Genomic DNA, 19,644 nt, shown 5'->3' on the forward strand with positions numbered 1-19,644 from the left:
TAGCAATTCTCTGTGGCAGAACATGCAGATATATAACGCAGACTTACTGTATATATGCACTGGTTTGCTGTGTTGTTTAGCCTCTATAGCAGGCTCTCTTGGCCTTTTTTGCCTTATAATACACATTGTGCTGATGCCTTCCTATCGTACTGAATCACTTGTGCGGCCAGCCTTGACCTAATGGTTACGGACCGGCCGCACAAACGACCTAGTACAAAAAGGAGTCATCGGCAAAAAGTGATTCAGAATCCCCCAAGAAGGCCAAGAGAGCCCGTTATGTTACGTGTTGTTACTGTCTAAAAAACTTGATATCGTCAACGGTATTTTCCCACCGTAACCACCAACCCTCCAAAGTAGGACAGCAGAACGCGCTGAGTCATTCGCGTCGCACCCTTCATCATGGCGACATCTCGTCTAGCAGCTTTTTTCTCTCCACTGTTTCTGATCACCATCCTGACGACATCAGCCGCTGGTGGAAGAAGCCACGGCAGACTCCTGCTCGTCATCCTGGACGGGTTCCGGTGGGACCTGGACCGCCTGGAGGACTTGCCGAACCTGGCCGCCTTCTCGGCCGAGGGCGTGAACGTGCCGTACGTCACTCCTACTTACGTCACAATGACAGTGCCCAGTATCTTCACCATCGTGACAGGTTTGTTCAACTTTTATTTCGAACGTGTGAGATGTGATAAGGAACGGATGTGGATATATAATGCTTGATGGCAGCAACAGGGGTTAAAACAGAACAAGCATCAAGATATGACTTTGTTTGGATCCACAATCATATACATATAAATATACGTCTGTGTGTGTGTGTGTGTGTGTGTGTGTGTGTGTGTGTGTGTGTGTATGGGCGCGCCTGCGTTTCTGTAGTTCCCAATACACATAGCAAAGGATTGCCATACATCCTAAGTGTTGTCATTTTTTGTTTGTGGGACTGGAAGGGCCGCAAAAGCAGTCACGGTTAAGTGGTGAAGTCTGAATCTTTGCTATTTTTGCTCATTGGCCTTCGTACAATTTCTTTCGTTTCGTTTCAACAGGACTTTACCAGGAAAGCCACGGTGTTTTGTACAACTTTCTTTTCGACAAGTCAACGGGGCAGGTCATGTTTCCGGAAAATGCCCAAAATTCAACGGATTTTCTGAACCCCGGAGTGGAGCCGCTTTGGGTGACGGCCAGAAAGCAGGGCAGGCGGACGGGCACCTACATGTTCGAAACCGTCCCGGGCATGCTGCCGGACGTCTACGTCAACGTGCCTTTTACCAAGCGGAACGAAACCTTTGAAGAGATCTATACTGGTATGGGCACTGCGTTGGACTGGTTTTCGAAGGAGAATGTTGAATTCACTGCTTTTTACATCGGCACGCTGGATAATGCGTCGCATGCATACGGGCCTGAGTCCCCTGCCGCCCGGGCGACTCTGAAACAAATAGACGAAGTTATCGGCTACCTGCTCCAACAAGTCAAACAACGAGGAATAACGGACCTCAACATCATCCTCGCAGCCGATCACGGCTTTCGGCAAGTCTTGAACGTCTCCAACCCGATCGAGATCTACAAATACGTGGATCCCTCCTTCCTGACACTACTGCTTGCCGACCTAGGACCGCTGGCCCTGATCCAGCCCGCCCCGGGCCGAAGGGAGGAGGTGTACGCCGCGCTGGCCGGCAGCCACCCCAACATGACGGTTTACTACAAGGAGGACTTCCCGACCAGATTCCACTACGCCAACAGTCCCCGTATGACAGACATCCTGGCCATGGCGGACCCTGGATACGTCATCTATTCGGTAGGTACCTTTGATTACCTTCACCAAAAAGGTTATATGATTTACATATTGTTGGGCTGTGTGTCTATTTGTGCGCGTATATATGTGCCTGTTAATGAACAGCATAACTCAAGACGTCTCTTGTTCTGGACGTACATTGGTCGCGATTTTTATTTGTAGAAAGCTCTTGGGACAAAAGGTACTTTGTGTAGGCTTGATGAGCCCCCTGACGGTTTATTTAGCGCTGCAGGGGCCGATTTTGTTTGATACTTTGGACGAGAATAGCTCAAGAAATGCTTGGCTAAAAACGAGAGCCGTAGCGAAGCTGTATTCTAATACTCCCTACCGTTACTGGAAAAAGCATCATGCTTCACCTCGGATGAGGATGGCAAACGAAGTGGCTTTATCTGCGTGCTTAGTGTGCAGTAACGTCTCACATTATTTGATCATCTGTCTCGTTCGTTCTGATCACAGAGGTACCCTGGAAGGTTAATCAGCCTTGGGCAGCACGGGTACGACAACCGGGACCCGGCCATGAAGGCGCTGTTCCGGGCGTGGGGGCCGAACTTCCGGCGGGGCTACATGCGGTCCGACCCGTTCGACTCCGTCCACATCTACCCCCTCATGTGCGAGATCCTCGGGGTGGACCCTGCGCCCAACAACGGCACCCTGGAGGAGGTCAGTGACCTGCTGGTCGGGGTGAGTAGCCGGGGTTTACAGAACAGCGCTGAGACCTACGTCTTCCTGATAGCTATGATTTTCATAGTGATGCTGATGTGATAAAACATGCAAATATTTCATAGTCGTACGTGACTAGCCAGCATATTCCATAACACCACTCAGGCCTATATAATCTATTGGTGACAAGCAGAATTGTAACGATGCACTGAGTTTTAGAAACATAATGGGAAAAGACGTCGTGTGGTCAGATTCCCGTGTTTTGCAATAGGAAATGTATATCCACTATAATTCAACATCCAAATACTACTGTAATCTGCAGTGATCTGAATATCTTAAAGTCAGAGAGAGTAGCGGGTGTATTCCAGAGCATTGCTTAAAGGCCTTAGCGCTAAGACCTAAGTCTTGCTGCTGATAGCTTTCATAGTGATGCTGATGTGATGAAAAGATTGAAAATCTTAAAGTCCCTGAGAGTAGCGGGTGTATTAAGGCCTACAGTTTCTTTTTGGCAACCTTAATTGTTACGATGACACTGATGTTTTAAATAAGTAAAATAAAAGGATGAAGTGTCAAGTAGTATTACTATTAGAAGTCATGGTGATGTGGTGAAAAGATTGATTACAAGTGAGTAGGCAACATTTTAGTAAGGCACGTAATCTCTTGTTGACAACCATTTCAAATGTTACGATGACACTGATGTCAGTAGAAAACTACTATACAGTGTCGGGTAGTATTAGAAGCCATGGTGATGAGGTAAAAAGATCGATTACGAGTAGTCAACGTTTTTGTAAGGCAGGTTATCTCTTGTTGACAACCGTATCAAATGTTTCGATGACATTGGCTTTAGAAAAATACTAGTATAAAGCGTCGGGTGGTACGAGAAACGATGTCGATGTGGTGAAAAGATCCATTACGAGTAAGTAGCCAACGTTTTTGTAAGGCACGTAATCTTTTGTTGACAACTATATCAAATGTTGCGATGACGTTAAATATTTTTATAAATACGAAGATAAAGTGACAGGTGGTTGGATTCTTGTGCTGCATTATAGGAAATGTAATACCCTCAATTACTACCAAAAGGATATAAAGGGTGTGTATGTACAATAATTTTACAGTAACAATCATGAAAATTAGATATAGCCCAGTCTACACATAACCGTGTGTGCGTCGGCGAATGCTTACACAGACCCACACACCGTTCTTGACCCGATGAAATATGTTTGTCTGTTCCCAACATGCTATCCAATAAACTGACCAAATATGACTATCCACCCTCCGACTCATTTTCTTAAACTTTCAGGGACACAGAGAATTAGTCTGCCACGTTGCTATGGTAACGGATGATGCAAACACGTCAACATGTCGTTTACTCTACGTAAATGACATCAAGCAAACAATCACAACCTTAATATGCATAGATAGATAGATAGATAGATAGATAGATAGATAGATAGATAGATAGATAGATAGATAGATAGATAGATTAATTGATAGATAGATATACTGATTGAAATAGATGAAGCTATATGAAGATAAAGATAAAGAATCTGATATCTTTTAGTGGTCTTATCCCACTGTTATCTACCACAAGCCCTTCAAAAGGGATAAGAACGTCTGCCTGTAAATACCGTTTTATATTAGGAGGGCTTTATTACGATGCCAATCCCTATTCCGACTTTTAATCAGATGATTTTACAGTGACATCCAAAACTTGAAAAGGATTAACTAAAAGGCAAGCTACGTAATTTTGCATATGTGGATTAAGGTGACAGCTACTCATCACCGAACATATCCGAAACGTTTGGCTTTAGTTTATTGATCCTCTGGTATGTTGTGAGCTTACTCTGTAGAGGATATGATCCCTTACTGTTCTTTAAAATCCATTCCGACCGTCGATACGTGCGTCTGCTCAAACATAGCAATTCTCTGTGGCAGAACATGCAGATATGTAACGCAGACTTACCTGTACATATGTCACAGTACAGATTGGAATCCAGTACAATCTGGAACTGTCCTAGGACAGATTCCAATCTGTCCTAGGACAGATTGGCCTAGGACAGTTCCAGGACAGATTGGAATTCCAATCTGTCCTAGGAAAGTTCCAGATTTTACTAGTACAAATTGGAATTCCAATCTGTCGTAGGACAGATTGGAATCCTGATTCCAATCTGTACTAGTACAGATTGGAATCCTACAACTGAACTGTATATATGCAAATTAGAGACATATTATGGCCATTATGAGTCACTCCATATGCTCAACCAATTTTTCCAGTTAACACTGGTCAGTTTTATAATAATGACTGGTTTTATTTGCAAACAATTACATACACATACCATTGCAGCCTTACCGGCTGAATTGGGGTATGGGATAAAACATTCAATTGCTCATACAAGTTTTACCATAACTTAACATTTTTAAAAAGTATACACTTGAGTCAAAAACTACAATTCATTCAATAACTCTACGGTAAAAGGTAATGTGGTGTTCTTAAATCTGGAAGTTCTGCAGCTGAACGGTGTGAATTTGTTCTTTGACCTTAGATCCCTACCGTGGACGCTTCCCCGTTTCGGAGGGAGCCAACTAGAGAAGGTGGGGGATTTAGAGATGGACAGTGCAAATTTCATACACAGATTACGTCGTCTCAGGTACAGGGGAGTGAGTGACAGCTGTTCTAATGCTCTGTCGTAGCTAACATAGTTTTTACCTAGAATCATTCGGCACGCCCTCTTTTGTACAGCTTCTATGTGGTTTGACTGGAGAGTAGTGAGACCAGGATGCCACACAGGGCAAGCATACTCTAACAATGGTCTTACAAAACCACAGAAAACAAGCGTTAAGTCATAGTTAACAAGTCCATGTTTCTTTAGGACACGTACCAGATAAAGCCTACGGTTAGCTTTGCTCACTATCGCGTTTACATGAGTGGACCACTTGAGATCGGCTTGCAGGATTACACCTAGAACTCTAGCAAACTGCACTAATTCCAACTCTGATGGTCCTACATACAACTGTGGAGGTGGGGGTGGGTTTCTCATAAAACATATCACCATTACTTTACATTTCACTGGATTAAGTTGCATGTAATTAGATTCAGTCCAGCGCACAAGTCCATCAACGTCCCTTTGCATTGTAGAAGGAAGAGTTCTGGGTCTGGGTTCGGCCAACGACATGTCGTCAACGTATTTCCAGCCATCCGCCGACCCTTCTTCAACCGGAACAGCGTCATTGATGAGGGCCAGGAATACGAGAGGGCCTAACTTAGTTCCTTGTGGTACTCCGCATGACAGTGTTTCCCATTCAGAAAGAGTTCCATGGTACTTGACACGTTGTTGCCGGCTTGTCAGGAAGGAGCAAATCCAAGGGATGATGGATCGACGTACCCCGAGGGCGAGAAGCTTGTTGATGGCGGTAGGGTGGTGAACACAGTCAAAAGCACGGGTAAAGTCAGTCAGCACGAGTGTACTGATGTATCCAGGTTTGTCCGTTGTGCTTGCTAGGAAGTGAACTAAACTTGTGAGGTAATGTGTCGTAGATTTCCCCTTGAGGGATCCATACTGGCGGGTGTCAAGTTTTTTTTACTAGTTTTCAACTTTTTTTCCCCTGGATATACATTTACAGGTAACTTTTACATACCATTTTAGAGATTATGCTATCTTCATTATTACTACATAAGGTTGTTTTTTATTGCAATAGTGTATAAACTTATCGAGATATTTGAAGTTAAAAGTTGCTTAGACCTCAGTGTAGAAAGAGTTTCCCCGGGCTTATGAAGTTCCCCCCCCCCCCCCTCGAGACTTGGTGAGTTAGACCGCGGGGCTGATAGGCCAGCCTGCATGTAGACTGCAGTCATACAACACCATGAAAGTCACTGAATTAATCAGAAATCACACCTGGCCAGCCTATGTAATTAGCACATATCTGATAAATTCTATGAAAAGTCTAAGCTAGGGGGATAGGCTGCGGGCCTGAACAGAACCCCGCGGACTAAAATAAACGTAGAACGGACTAGAAGTACAAGGTTACCAAAAATGATAAGTATGTCACCAACATGGCTCGAAACATGAGATTTGGATATGAATCTTGAACTACTATATTAAGTAGTCTATTTTGTAGGTTAGTACTGTTTATGTAAAGTGTCTGAAGCACAGTTTAATTCAATATTCTTATTGTATGACCGTGATAGTATTTCATAGAACATACTCATAATCTGCCATAATATGCAAATGTCACTAATTTACACATATACAGTTCAGTTGTAGGATTCCAATCTGTACTAGTACAGATTGGAATCAGGATTCCAATCTGTCCTAGGACGGATTGGAATTCCAATCTGTCCTAGGACAGTTCCAGATTGAACTGGATTCCAATCTGTACTGTGACATATACACTGGTTTGTTATATTGTTTAGCCTCCATAACAGGCTCTCTTTGCCTTTTTTGGCTTATAATGAATGCACATTGTGCTGATGCCTTCTGATCGTACTGGGTCGCTTGTGCAGCCAGCCTTGGCCAAATGGTTACGGACTGGCCGCACAAACGACCTAGTACAAAAAGGAGGCACCGGCAAAACGTGATTCAGAAGCCCCCGGCCCCAAAGAAGGCCAAGAGAGCACGTTATGTTTTGTGTTGTTACTGTCTAAAGAACTTGATATCTTGCAACGGTATTTTCCCACCGTAACCACCAACCATCAAAGTAGGACAGCAGAACGCGCTGAGTCATTCGCGTCGCACCCTTCGTCATGGCGACATCTCGTCTAGCAGCTTTGCTCTCTCCGCTGGTTCTGATCACCATCCTGACGACCTCCGCCGCTGGTGGAAGAAGCCACGGCAGGCTCCTGCTCGTCATCCTGGACGGGTTCCGGTGGGACCTGGACCGGCTGGAGGACTTGCCGAACCTGGCCGCCTTCTCGGCCGAGGGGGTGAACGTGCCGTACGTCACTCCTGCCTACGTCACATTGACATGGCCCAGTATCTTTACCATCGCGACAGGTTCGTTCAAGTTTTATTTCAAACGTGTGAGTGTGCATGCGTGTGTGTGTGTGTGTGTGTGTGTGCGCGTGTGTGTGTGTGTGTGTATGTGTGTATGTGTGTTTCTGTAGTTCCCATTACACATAACGACGGATTGTCATACATTCTAAGTGTTTCCTTTTTTTTGTTTGTGGGACTAGAAGGGCCGCAAATGCATAATGGTTGAGTAGTGACGTCTTCCGTCTCTGCTTGTCTATGTTTGTTTATTTGCCTTCTTTCTTTCCAACCTCTTTTGGTTTCCGCAGGACTTCACCCAGAAAGCCACGGTAATTTGCACAACCTGATTTTCAACAAGTCAACTGGGCAGCTCAACCTTCCAGAAAATGCCAAAAGTCCAACGGATGTTCTGAACGCCGGAGTGGAGCCGCTTTGGGTGACGGCCGGTAAACAGGGCAGGCGGACGGGCACCTACATGTTAGAGGCCGTCCCTGGCATACTGCCGGACGTCTACGTCAACGTGCCTTTTACCAGGCGGAACGAAACCTTTGAAGAGATTTATACTGGCATGGGCACTGCGCTGGACTGGTTTTCGACGGGAGATGTCGACTTTACCACTTTTTACATCGGCAAGTTGGATAACGTGTCGCACGTCTACGGGCCTGAGTCCCCTGCCGCCCGGGCGAGTCTGAAACAAATAGACGGAGTTATCGGCTACCTGCTCCAACAGGTCAAACAACGAGGGCTGACGGACCTCAACATCATCCTCACGGCCGATCACGGCTTTCGGCAAGTCTACGACGTCCCCAATCCGATCGAGATCTTGCGCTACGTGAACGCCTCGTCGCTTCAAATGCTGATCGCGGACTACGGACCGCTGGCGCTGATCCAGCCGGCCCCGGGCCGAAGGGAGGAGGTGTACGCCGCGCTGGCCGGCAGCCACCCCAACATGACGGTTTACTACAAGGAGGACTTCCCGACCAGATTCCACTACGCCAACAGTCCCCGCATGACAGACATCCTGGCTATGGCGGACCCTGGATATGTCATCTATTCGGTAGGTACCCTTAATTACCTTCACCAAGAAGGTTATGTTGTCGGGCTGTGCGTCTATTTGTGCGCTTAAATATGTGCCTGTTTATGAACAGTATAACTCAAGATGCATCGTGTTCAAGACATGCAATGGTCATGGTTGGCAGCTCTTGGGACAGAAGGTACTTGGTGCAGACTTGAGTCCCCTAACGGCTTCTTTGGTGCTGCAGGGGCCGATATTATTTGATACTTTGGACGAAACTAGCTCAAGAAGTGCTTGGCTAAAAACGAGAGCCAAAGCGAAGCTGTATTCTACTGCCCCCTAACGTTACTAGAAAAGTAACCTCAGTTAAGTATGACAAATGAAGTAGCTTTATCTGCGTGCTTAGTGTGCAGTAAGCTTAAGTTAAAGTCCTTCCCGCACCAGATAAGGCGGTGCATAAGGCGGCGCCCATCTCCGTTTCGGCAGCCCTTGGGCCACACAACTTTCGCAAGTCACAATAGCAGGGGCTAGTCCACTGGTAGTGGTGTGTTTAACTAGCATACTCTTTCCCAAATGCTGAGAGCTAAGCAGAGAAAGCAGTATGTACCATTTTTAGAGTCTTTGGTACGGCCCGGCCAGGGTTCGAACTCACGACCTACCGTATGCAAGGCGAACACTCTACCCACTCGGCCATTGTACCTGTTATTAACAGTGCAATAACATCTCACGTTACTGCATCATTGATCTTGTTCGTTCTAATCACAGCGGTACCCTGGAAGGTTAATCTTCCCTGGAGACCACGGGTACGACAACCGGGACCCGGCCATGCAGGTGCTGTTCCGGGCGTGGGGGCCGAACTTCCGGCGGGGCTACATGCGGTCCGACCCGTTCGACTCCGTCCACATCTACCCCCTCATGTGCGCGATCCTCGGGGTGGACCCTGCGCCCAACAACGGCACCCTGGAGGAGGTCAGTGACATGCTGGTCGGGGTGAGTAGCCGGGGTTTACAGAACAGCGCTGAGACCTACGTCTTCCTGATGGCTATGGCTTTCATAGTGATGCTGATGTGATAAAACATGCAAATAGTTCATAGTCGTACTGACTAGGCAGCATATTCCATAACACCAATCAGGCCTATATGATCTATTGGTGACAAGCAGAATTGTAACGATGCACTGAGTTTTAGAAAAATAATGGGAAAAGACGTCGTGTGGTCAGATTCCCGTGTTTTGCAATAGGAAATGTATATCCACTATAATTTAACATCCAAATACTACTGTAATATGCAGTGATCTGAATATCTTAAAGTCAGAGAGAGTAGCGGGTGTATTCCAGAGCATTGCTTAAAGGCCTTAGCGCTAAGACCTAAGTCTTGCTGCTGATAGCTATGGCTTTCATAGTGATGCTGATGTGATGAAAAGATTGAATATCTTAAAGTCCCTGAGAGTAGCGGGTGTATTAAGGCCTACAGTTTCTTTTTGACAACCTTAATTGTTACGATGACACTGATGTTTTAAATAAGTAAAATAAAAGGATGAAGTGTCAAGTAGTATTACTATTAGAAGTCATGGTGATGCGGTGAAAAGATTGATTACAAGTGAGTAGGCAACGTTTTAGTAAGGCACGTAATCTCTTGTTGACAACCATTTCAAATGTTACGATGACACTGATGTCAGTAGAAAACTACTATAAAGTGTCGGGTAGTATTAGAAGCCATGGTGATGTGGTAAAAAGATCGATTACGAGTAGTCAACGTTTTTGTAAGGCAGGTTATCTCTTGTTGACAACCGTATCAAATGTTTCGATGACATTGGCTTTAGAAAAATACTAGTATAAAGCGTCGGGTGGTACGAGAAACGATGTCGATGTGGTGAAAAGATCCATTACGAGTAAGTAGCCAACGTTTTTGTAAGGCACGTAATCTTTTGTTGACAACTATATCAAATGTTGCGATGACGTTAAATATTTTTATAAATACGAAGATAAAGTGACAGGTGGTTGGATTCTTGTGCTGCATTATAGGAAATGTAATACCCTCAATTACTACCAAAAGGATATAAAGGGTGTGTATGTACAATAATTTTACAGTAACAATCATGAAGATTAGATATAGCCCAGTCTACACATAACCGTGTTTGCGTCGGTGAATGCTTACGCAGACTCACACAGCGTTATTGTCCCGATGAAATATTTTTGTCTGTTCCCAACATACTATCCAATAAACTGACCAAATATGACTATCCACCCTCCGACTCATTTTCTTAAACTTTCAGGGACACACAGAATTAGTCTGCCACGTTGCTATGGTAACGGATGATGCAAACACGTCAACATGTCGTTTACTCTACGTAAATGACATCAAGCAAACAATCACAACCTTAATATGCATAGATAGATAGATAGATAGATAGATAGATAGATAGATAGATAGATAGATAGATAGATAGATAGATAGATAGATAGATATAGAGAAAGATAGATTAATTGATAGATAGATATACTGATTGAAATAGATGAAGATATAGATAAAGAATCTGATATCTTTTAGTGGTCTTATCCCACTGTTATCTACCACAAACCCTTCAAAAGGGATAAGAACGTCTGCCTGTAAATACCGTTTTATATTAGGAGGGCTTTATTACGATGCCAATCCCTATTCCGACTTTTAATCAGACGATTTTACAGTGACATCCAAGACATGAAAAGGATTAACTAAAAGGCAAGCTACGTAATTTTGCACATGTGGATTAAGGTGACAGCTACTCATCACCGAACATATCCGAAACGTTTGGCTTTAGTTTATTGATCCTCTGGTATGTTGTGAGCTTACTGTGTAGAGGATTTGATCCCTTACTGTTCTTTAAAATCCATTCCGACCATCGATACGTGCGTCTACTCAAACATAGCAATTCTCTGTGGCAGAACATGCAGATATGTAACGCAGACTTACCTGTATATACACTGGTTTGTTATATTGTTTAGCCTCCATAACAGGCTATCTTGGCCTTTTTTGGCTTATAATGAATGCACATTGTGCTGATGCCTTCTGATCGTACTGGGTCGCTTGTGCTGCCAGCCTTGACCTAATGGTTACGGACTGGCCGCACAAACGACCTAGTACAAAAAGGAGGCACCGGCAAAACGTGGTTCAGAAGCCCCCGGCCCCAAAGAAGGCCAAGAGAGCACGTTATGTTTTGTGTTGTTACTGTCTAAAGAACTTGATATCTTGCAACGGTATTTTCCCACCGTAACCACCAACCCTTCAAAGTAGGACAGCAGAACGCGCGGAGTCATTCGCGTCGCATCCTTCGTCATGGCGACACCTCGTCTAGCAGCTTTGCTCTCTCCGTTGTTTCTGATCACCATCCTGACGACCTCCGCTAGCGCCGCTGGTGGAAGAAGCCACGGCAGACTCCTGCTCGTCATCCTGGACGGGTTCCGGTGGGACCTGGACCGGCTGGAGGACTTGCCGAACCTGGCCGCCTTCTCGGCCGAGGGCGTGAACGTGCCGTACCTCACTCCTGCTTACGTCACAATGACAGTGCCCAGTATCTTCACCATCGTGACAGGTTTGTTCAACTTTTATTTCGAACGTGTGAGATGTGATAAGGAACGGATGTGGATATATAATGCTTGATGGCAGCAACAGGGGCTAAGACAGAACAAGCATCAAGATATGACTTTGTTTGGATCCACAATCATATACATATAAATATACGTCTGTGTGTGTGTGTGTGTGTGTGTGTGTGTGGGCGCGCCTGCGTTTCTGTAGTTCCCAATACACATAGCAAAGGATTGCCATACATCCTAAGTGTTGTCATTGTTTGTTTGTGGGACTGGAAGGGCCGCAAAAGCAGTCACGGTTAAGTGGTGAAGTCTGAATCTTTGCTGTTTTTGCTCATTGGCCTTCGTACAATACTTCCTTTCGTTTCGTTTCAACAGGACTTTACCCGGAAAGCCACGGTGTTTTGTACAACTTTCTTTTCGACAAGTCAACGGGGCAGGTCATGTTTCCGGAAAATGCCCAAAATTCAACGGATGTTCTGAACGCCGGAGTGGAGCCGCTTTGGGTGACGGCCAGTAAGCAGGGCAGGCGGACGGGCACCTACATGTTCGAAACCGTCCCGGGCATGCTGCCGGACGTCTACGTCAACGTGCCTTTTACCAAGCGGAACGAAACCTTTGAAGAGATCTATACTGGTATGGGCACTGCGTTGGACTGGTTTTCGAAGGAGAATGTTGAATTCACTGCTTTTTACATCGGCACGCTGGATAATGCGTCGCATGCATACGGGCCTGAGTCCCCTGCCGCCCGGGCGAGTCTAAAACAAATAGACGGAGTTATCGGCTACCTGCTCCAACAAGTCAAACAACGAGGACTTACGGACCTCAACATCATCCTCGCAGCCGATCACGGCTTTCGGCAAGTCTTGAACGTCTCCAACCCGATCGAGATCTACAAATACGTGGATCCATCCTCCCTGACACTGCTGCTTGCCGACCTAGGACCGCTGGCGCTGATCCAGCCGGCCCCGGGCCGAAGGGAGGAGGTGTACGCCGCGCTGGCCGGCAGCCACCCCAACATGACGGTTTACTACAAGGAGGACTTCCCGACCAGATTCCACTACGCCAACAGTCCCCGCATGACAGACATCCTGGCCATGGCGGACCCTGGATACGTCATCTATTCGGTAGGTACCTTTGATTACCTTCACCAAAAAGGTTATATGATTTATATATTGTTGGGCTGTGTGTCTATTTGTGCGCGTATATATGTGCCTGTTAATGAACAGCATAACTCAAGACGTCTCTTGTTCTGGACGTACATTGGTCGCGATTTTTAGTTGTAGAAAGCTCTTGGGACAAAAGGTACTTTGTGTAGGCTTGATGAGCCCCCTGACGGTTTATTTAGCGCTGCAGGGGCCGATTTTGTTTGATACTTTGGACGAGAATAGCTCAAGGAGTGCTTGGCTAAAAACGAGAGCCGTAGCGAAGCTGTATTCTAATACTCCCTAACGTTACTGGAAAAAGCATCATGCTTCACCTCGGATGAGGATGGCAAACGAAGTAGCTTTATCTGCGTGCTTAGTGTGCAGTAACGTCTCACATTATTTGATCATCTGTCTCGTTCGTTCTGATCACAGAGGTACCCTGGAAGGTTAATCAGCCTTGGGCAGCACGGGTACGACAACCGGGACCCGGCCATGAAGGCGCTGTTCCGGGCGTGGGGGCCGAACTTCCGGCGGGGCTACATGCGGTCCGACCCGTTCGACTCCGTCCACATCTACCCCATCATGTGCGAGATCCTCGGGGTGGACCCTGCGCCCAACAACGGCACCCTGGAGGAGGTCAGTGACATGCTGGTCGGGGTGAGTAGCCGGGGTTTACAGAACAGCGCTGAGACCTACGTCTTCCTGATAGCTATAGCTCTCGTAGTGATGCTGATGTGATAAAACATGCAAATATTTCAAAGTCGTAAGTGACTAGCCAGCATATTTCAGAACATTGGACAGGCCTATATAATCTCTTGAGGACAACCATAATTGCTACAATGAGACTGGTTTAGAAAAACAGTGGAATAAGGCGTCTGGTGGTCTGATTTTTGTGTTTTGTAATGGAAAATGTATAACGACTAAGATAACGTCCAATTACTACAGTAATATGCAGTATGGAATTTAGAAAGTTTCTAAGGCCTGTAATCTATTGTAGCTATATATATATATATATAACCATGATTGTTACGATGACACTGATGTTAAGAAAAAAACTAGTATGAAGTGTCAAGTAGTATTAGAAGACATGGTTATGTGGTAAAAAGATCCATTACAAGTGATTAGGCAATGTTTTTGTAAGGCACATAATCTCTTGTTGACAACCATATCAAATGTTTCGATGACATTGGTTTTTGAAAAATACTAGTATAAAGTGTCGGATGTTATTGATAAGCGATGGTGATGTGATGAAAAGATCGATTACGAGTAAGTAGCCAACGTTTTTGCAAGGCACGTAATCTCTTGTTGACAACCGTATCAAGCGTTACGATAACATTCTTCTTATATAAATACTAAGATTAAGTGACAGGTGGTTAAATTCTTGTCCTGTTTTAGGTGAAATATGATACCCCCATTACCACCAAGGGAATATGCATGGTGTGTATGTATAGTAACCGTAACAATATTGAAGATTAGATATAGCCCAGTCTACACATAACCTTATTTGCGTCGGTGAATGCTTACGCCGACCCACACTGCGTTCTTGTGTCGACGTGATATCAGTCTGACGGCTATGGCCCCAACATATACAATCCGAATAACTGACCAAATACGGCTATCCACCCCCAGACGCATGTCCTGAAACTTTCAGGGACACACAGAATTAGTCTGCCACGTTTCTATGGCAACGAAGGATGCAGACACGTCAATACCTGTTTTTGACTCCATAGATCTGAGCGCTTCATATGTATATATTCTGTCCTTGAATTCATCCACAAAAACAATTTATCCACGAAAGGCAATTTACAGTATCCATTTGCACATGGTAAAGTTACTCTACGTAAATGACATATAGCAATATTTACACCCTTAATATACATGTATATATATGTATACACCCCTCTTTGAGTCTGTGACTTTAGATGAATCTCGTTTACCATGCTACCATTCATGGCAGGTCAATAGTGTGTTGGATCAGTTTAACCTCCTTGGTTTGATTCAATGTTGTGGATGAGCTAGCATATTGGGAGGTTCAGTTCTTATGTGCAGTCATTCTGTCGGGTGGTCCGGGAACTGTGTCACATAGATGTGCTCGACGGCGCCGGTAGCGGTCGTCTTGGGCAGGTCGCCATCCATGTAACCTTCGGGAAATGTGATGTAGTCGTGTTCTGGTGGGGAAGGTGGCGTAGGGAAGGTGACGTAGTTGATTTCTGATGGGGAGGGTGACGTAGGAAAGGTGACGTAGTCGTGTTCTGATGCGGAAGTTGACGTAGGGAAGGTGACGTAGTCGTGTTCTGGTGGGGAAGGTGGCGTAGGGAAGGTGACGTAGTCGATTTCTGCGGGAGGGAGAGTGACGTAGTCGATTTCTGCGGGGAGAGTGACGTAGTCATGGTCCGTGCTGTCGTCAGAAGCGCCGTCTGGGATACGATTGTTACTTGGGATCTTGAAATAGTCGGGAAAATCGAAATAGTCGTGATCTGAGTCGTTTCCATCGCTCTCGTCGTTTGCTGTTGATGTCTTTGTGATGTTTGGGTTAGTTTTCCGTGTGTACGGGGAGCCAGGCCCGGGTGCATCACCGCTTCTAACTGTAATGTAGTCGTTCGTACAGGTCTCTATATCTGACGTGTCGTGACGATCGTAACTGACAACATGGTCGTCGGATTCATTACGTCTAACATGGCCTCTGCTGCACCTATAAGACTCTCGTTTGTGACGCGTTTCCGTGGGTTCCAAAAAGTCCACTAACCGCCCTTCATTGTCGTAATGCCCTATTCTTCCGGGCACCACGAACGCTACGCTGTCGCAGACTTCAGCATCCGAGGGGTTTCTAAAGTTGTGGTTTGTTGAGCCCCCTGTGGTTCTTATGTCGGTTCTACGCGTACGTTTGGGTCTGGTCGAGGTATCGCGCCTGTTCTGTATTTCGTTGTCGTAATATCCGGATCCTGCTTCAATGACCGCTACGGTAAAGCTGCTGTGCACGTTACCGTCTGCGATTCTTCTTGTGTTTTCGTGTTTTGTGGAGATCTTCCCTCCTCTTCGCTGTTCGTTGTCGTAATGCCACGATTCTTGAACGGCCTGTCTCGACGTCTCAGCGTCCATTTCTGACCTTAATTGTCTTGCTCTGCCCAGATGACTTCCCCGTTTATCATTGTCATACTGCCCCTCTCCAAACTCCTCTTTTGTCACGGTAACCCTACACATTGACGCTCTCAGTTTCTCGCGGTTTATGCGCCTCGGTTTGGGCAGGTTCTCCGCATCCGCAGCGTTGTTGGCTCTCAGGATCTTTCCACGACCAGATGCGCCATTATTACCACTGCGAGTTTTCCGTACTCGACGCCTGTTAACGCTCCTTTTGTCTTGATTTGAGAACTGGGGGTCATTCTCATAATTCGTCCTCTCAACTTCTTCTTCATTCCAGAATTCGCTGTCATTCTCATAAGGATCTGAGAACTGGTCTTCATTTTCGTACGCTACTCCCCCGGTGTCTTCTTCATTTTCGTACGCTACTCCCCCGGCGTCTTCTTCATTTTCGTACGCTACTCCCCCGGCGTCTTCTTCATTTTCGTACGCTACTCCCCCGGCGTCTTCTTCATTTTCGTACGTTACTCCCCCGACGTCTTCTTCGTTGTCGTAAGTTGCTCTCTCGATGCCTCCTTCTTCAGTCCGGACTTCACCATTATTATCATTCATTTCATGAATATTGTTGCCATCATCTTGGTTCGAAACCTGACGGGTATCTTTGTCTTGACCCCTCCTACAACGCACGGGCTCTTCTTCTTTTCGCATTCTGCATTTTCGAACGATAACGACGAGAACCAGAATCACACAGACGCTAGATGCTGCTACTATCCCATGATAGAATGAAGCGTTACGTTTGAGCTGTCCGGGCGGGGTTGTCGACCCGGAGAACATGACCATGCTGAATAATGTTGTACTGAAGTCTTGCCCAGGCGTTGTCTCGTACGGAACTACGTCAGGCCTTTGGATGGGGCCTAGATTAACTAGGGCTGATGCAGCCGCACTTTTTGTGTAGTTTCCTTGCACCCTGCATGTGTAGGTACCCGACACGTAATTGGGATTGTCAATCGCTGTTATGTTCAACACGGAGTAGCACGTTGTTTTTCTCACATGCGTTCTGACATTCGACCCTTTCCGCATGCAGTGCAGCGTCCTCGCACTGGTACGCTTCCTTGAGGATTCCGATGTGGAAGGTAGTTCTTTTCCGTTCGGAAGAAGCCACGAAAAGTGAAGGTTTTCCTGACAGTCCGCCTGACAAGTAAGGAAGGCTGTCTCCGGTGCATCAACGGCTTGCCTTCTTAGTGTAACAGAGACTTCGGGTGGTTCACATGCTAGTCTCTCCAAGGGATAACTACTCAGCCAATTTTGCTGTCCCTTTTCATCCGAGCACAGAACATCCAAACGCGACCGCCCTTTTATCGCTATCCACTGTTTTATTTTTCGCAACTCACAGTCGCAAATTATCCGTCCTCCAAACCTAATGTTCATACCCCCATTGTGTTCGAACTTTGTTACGTCTCCGAGGGACGGTTGTTGAATCATATTGTAAACAATAACTAAATCTTGAAGGGACTTCAGCAGCCATGTGTCTGTTGGGATGCGTTGAAGGCAATTTTTGGCAAGGTCCAGCCATTCAAGTTTCTGCAGCTCAGAAAAGGTACCGTTATCAATTGAGTACAGGTGGTTTAGCGCAAGATTCAGAAATTTCAGCCGACCAAGTCCTCGAAATGTTCCAGCCTCGAGTTTCCGAATCTTGTTCATAGTTAGATCGAGGTTTGTCACATTCGGCACCGTATCGAAAGCCCCCACCTCCACTTCCGCTACTTTGCTGCCGTGAATGGTCAGAACGCGGAGGTCGGGGAGACCAGGCAACTTTCCCCTTTCGATGGTTCTGATCGTCTGAAACTTGATCACCAGGGACGTCAGCGTGTCGGGTAGCGGCGCAGGGACGGCGCGAAGAGCTCCGCTCCGGGTGCAGATGATCGCCGTGGGGGGATTGCCGCCTCTCAGGCTACAGCGGTCCAGATCGGAACTCGAGAGGCAGCCCACAAATCCATCGATAAATACCCCCAACAGAAAGAGGCTAGGGATTTTCATGTTGTGTACCTTTCTTGTTTCAGTTTTGACAACGAGAGTAAAGTCTGTAAAGCCCACCAGCCACTACAGGCTATTGTAGAGTCTGTGCCGATTGGCTATGGTACCTCGATAACTAGGCCTCGATTCCTTGTGCTCTTGGTTGGACGTTAACGTTGGGTCACTGGCAAAATGCACTTTACACGAAATTCCTCACTCAACTCAGGTCTAAATGAGTACCTGACTTCGGTTGGGGAGGTAAAAGGCGGTGGAAGGAGAGGTATGGGCTCTGCCTACCAACATCGATAACAACCCAATGCCCCTACGACCACTACTGGTAAGATGGGTAACAGTACCTCGTCAGTCTTGCCTTTTGCGTGGTCTCGTCTCGCTGATGTTCAGCCTTTGTCGCACTGGTCAAATATGTGATGCTTCACCTCATCGATTTCTTGTATCGCCAACGTGGTCTTGGGTCTGGAGTACTCTTGGCTCACCAAACCGTGCGTCGCCTTGAACACCGGTGTATGACTCCGAGCTTGTGTACAGGTTGAAGCTGGTGCGTTACACCGAAAGGCGAATATAACGGCTATACATATACAGATGCTGGCGTGTTATACCGAAGGGCGGTTATACCGTTTGTACTGCAAATACAAAGGCTGGTGTGTCACGCCGAAGAGCGGTTATACCGGCTGTACAGATACAGAAGCTGGTGTGTTACGCCAAAGAGCGGTTATACCGACTTTGAGAGATACAGAATTCCGTCAGAGCTGAGTTGTGGACGAAAAATGAAATGTCAAATACACCGTACCGAAAATGGCTGATTTTCTGGGAAAATTGTCCTGTACACATCCGGTCGCGGAAGCTGTGCCCGATACTGCTGCAGGCCATGTAGACCATTAGCAACGTGGAATCAAAACAAGGGCCGGACAACTGTTTTTCTAAATGTCGTGAAAAATCATCAGTTCTTGGGTTTGCCTTCAAAAAAGATTTCGACAGTTTTTCAATCCTTTTTTGTTTATGTAAGACTGGCCATAGTGCCACTATGCAATAGAAAATTAAACATATCCTAATTTGCTAGCTTGTAAGGCTATGACCTGAGAAGCACATGCAACGGGAAATATCAATATGCATAAAATGGCATCCATCCATATTTATCATCCATGGTTGCGCCATGGAGTACCTGTTAAAATATTTGCAAAAGGTTCTTTGATAGGGATCAGGTAGTGCTGCGTACCTAAACGTAACATCAGTTGCAAGTACAAGTACCGGTACAGAGGTTTAGGTACAGGTCCGGACCTGTACCTGAACAAGATGAACAATTAACATGTGTTCTTCTGAACTTCTTCAATAATGTCATCTTTATTCAAAGAAAATAACTACGTTTTCTACCGCCAAACTCCCTTGGCCTTGCTATC

General features: G+C 46.0%; 1 protein-coding gene across 1 annotated transcript; it reads left to right on the forward strand.

The window, feature by feature from the left end:
- Positions 1 to 360: 360 nt before the first annotated feature.
- LOC136437164 (uncharacterized) lies at positions 361 to 14,087 on the forward strand. Its single transcript, XM_066431645.1, has 11 exons — positions 361 to 649; positions 1,038 to 1,786; positions 2,240 to 2,541; positions 4,987 to 5,091; positions 5,748 to 5,884; positions 7,162 to 7,434; positions 7,719 to 8,467; positions 9,191 to 9,481; positions 11,698 to 11,995; positions 12,369 to 13,117; positions 13,571 to 14,087. The coding sequence occupies exons 1-11, from the start codon at positions 400 to 402 to the stop codon at positions 13,874 to 13,876; spliced, it is 4,209 nt and encodes a 1,402-aa protein (XP_066287742.1). The 5' UTR covers positions 361 to 399; the 3' UTR covers positions 13,877 to 14,087.
- Positions 14,088 to 19,644: the final 5,557 nt, after the last annotated feature.

Source organism: Branchiostoma lanceolatum, chromosome 6 (genome assembly GCF_035083965.1).
Source record: "Branchiostoma lanceolatum isolate klBraLanc5 chromosome 6, klBraLanc5.hap2, whole genome shotgun sequence".
NCBI lineage: Eukaryota > Metazoa > Chordata > Leptocardii > Amphioxiformes > Branchiostomatidae > Branchiostoma > Branchiostoma lanceolatum.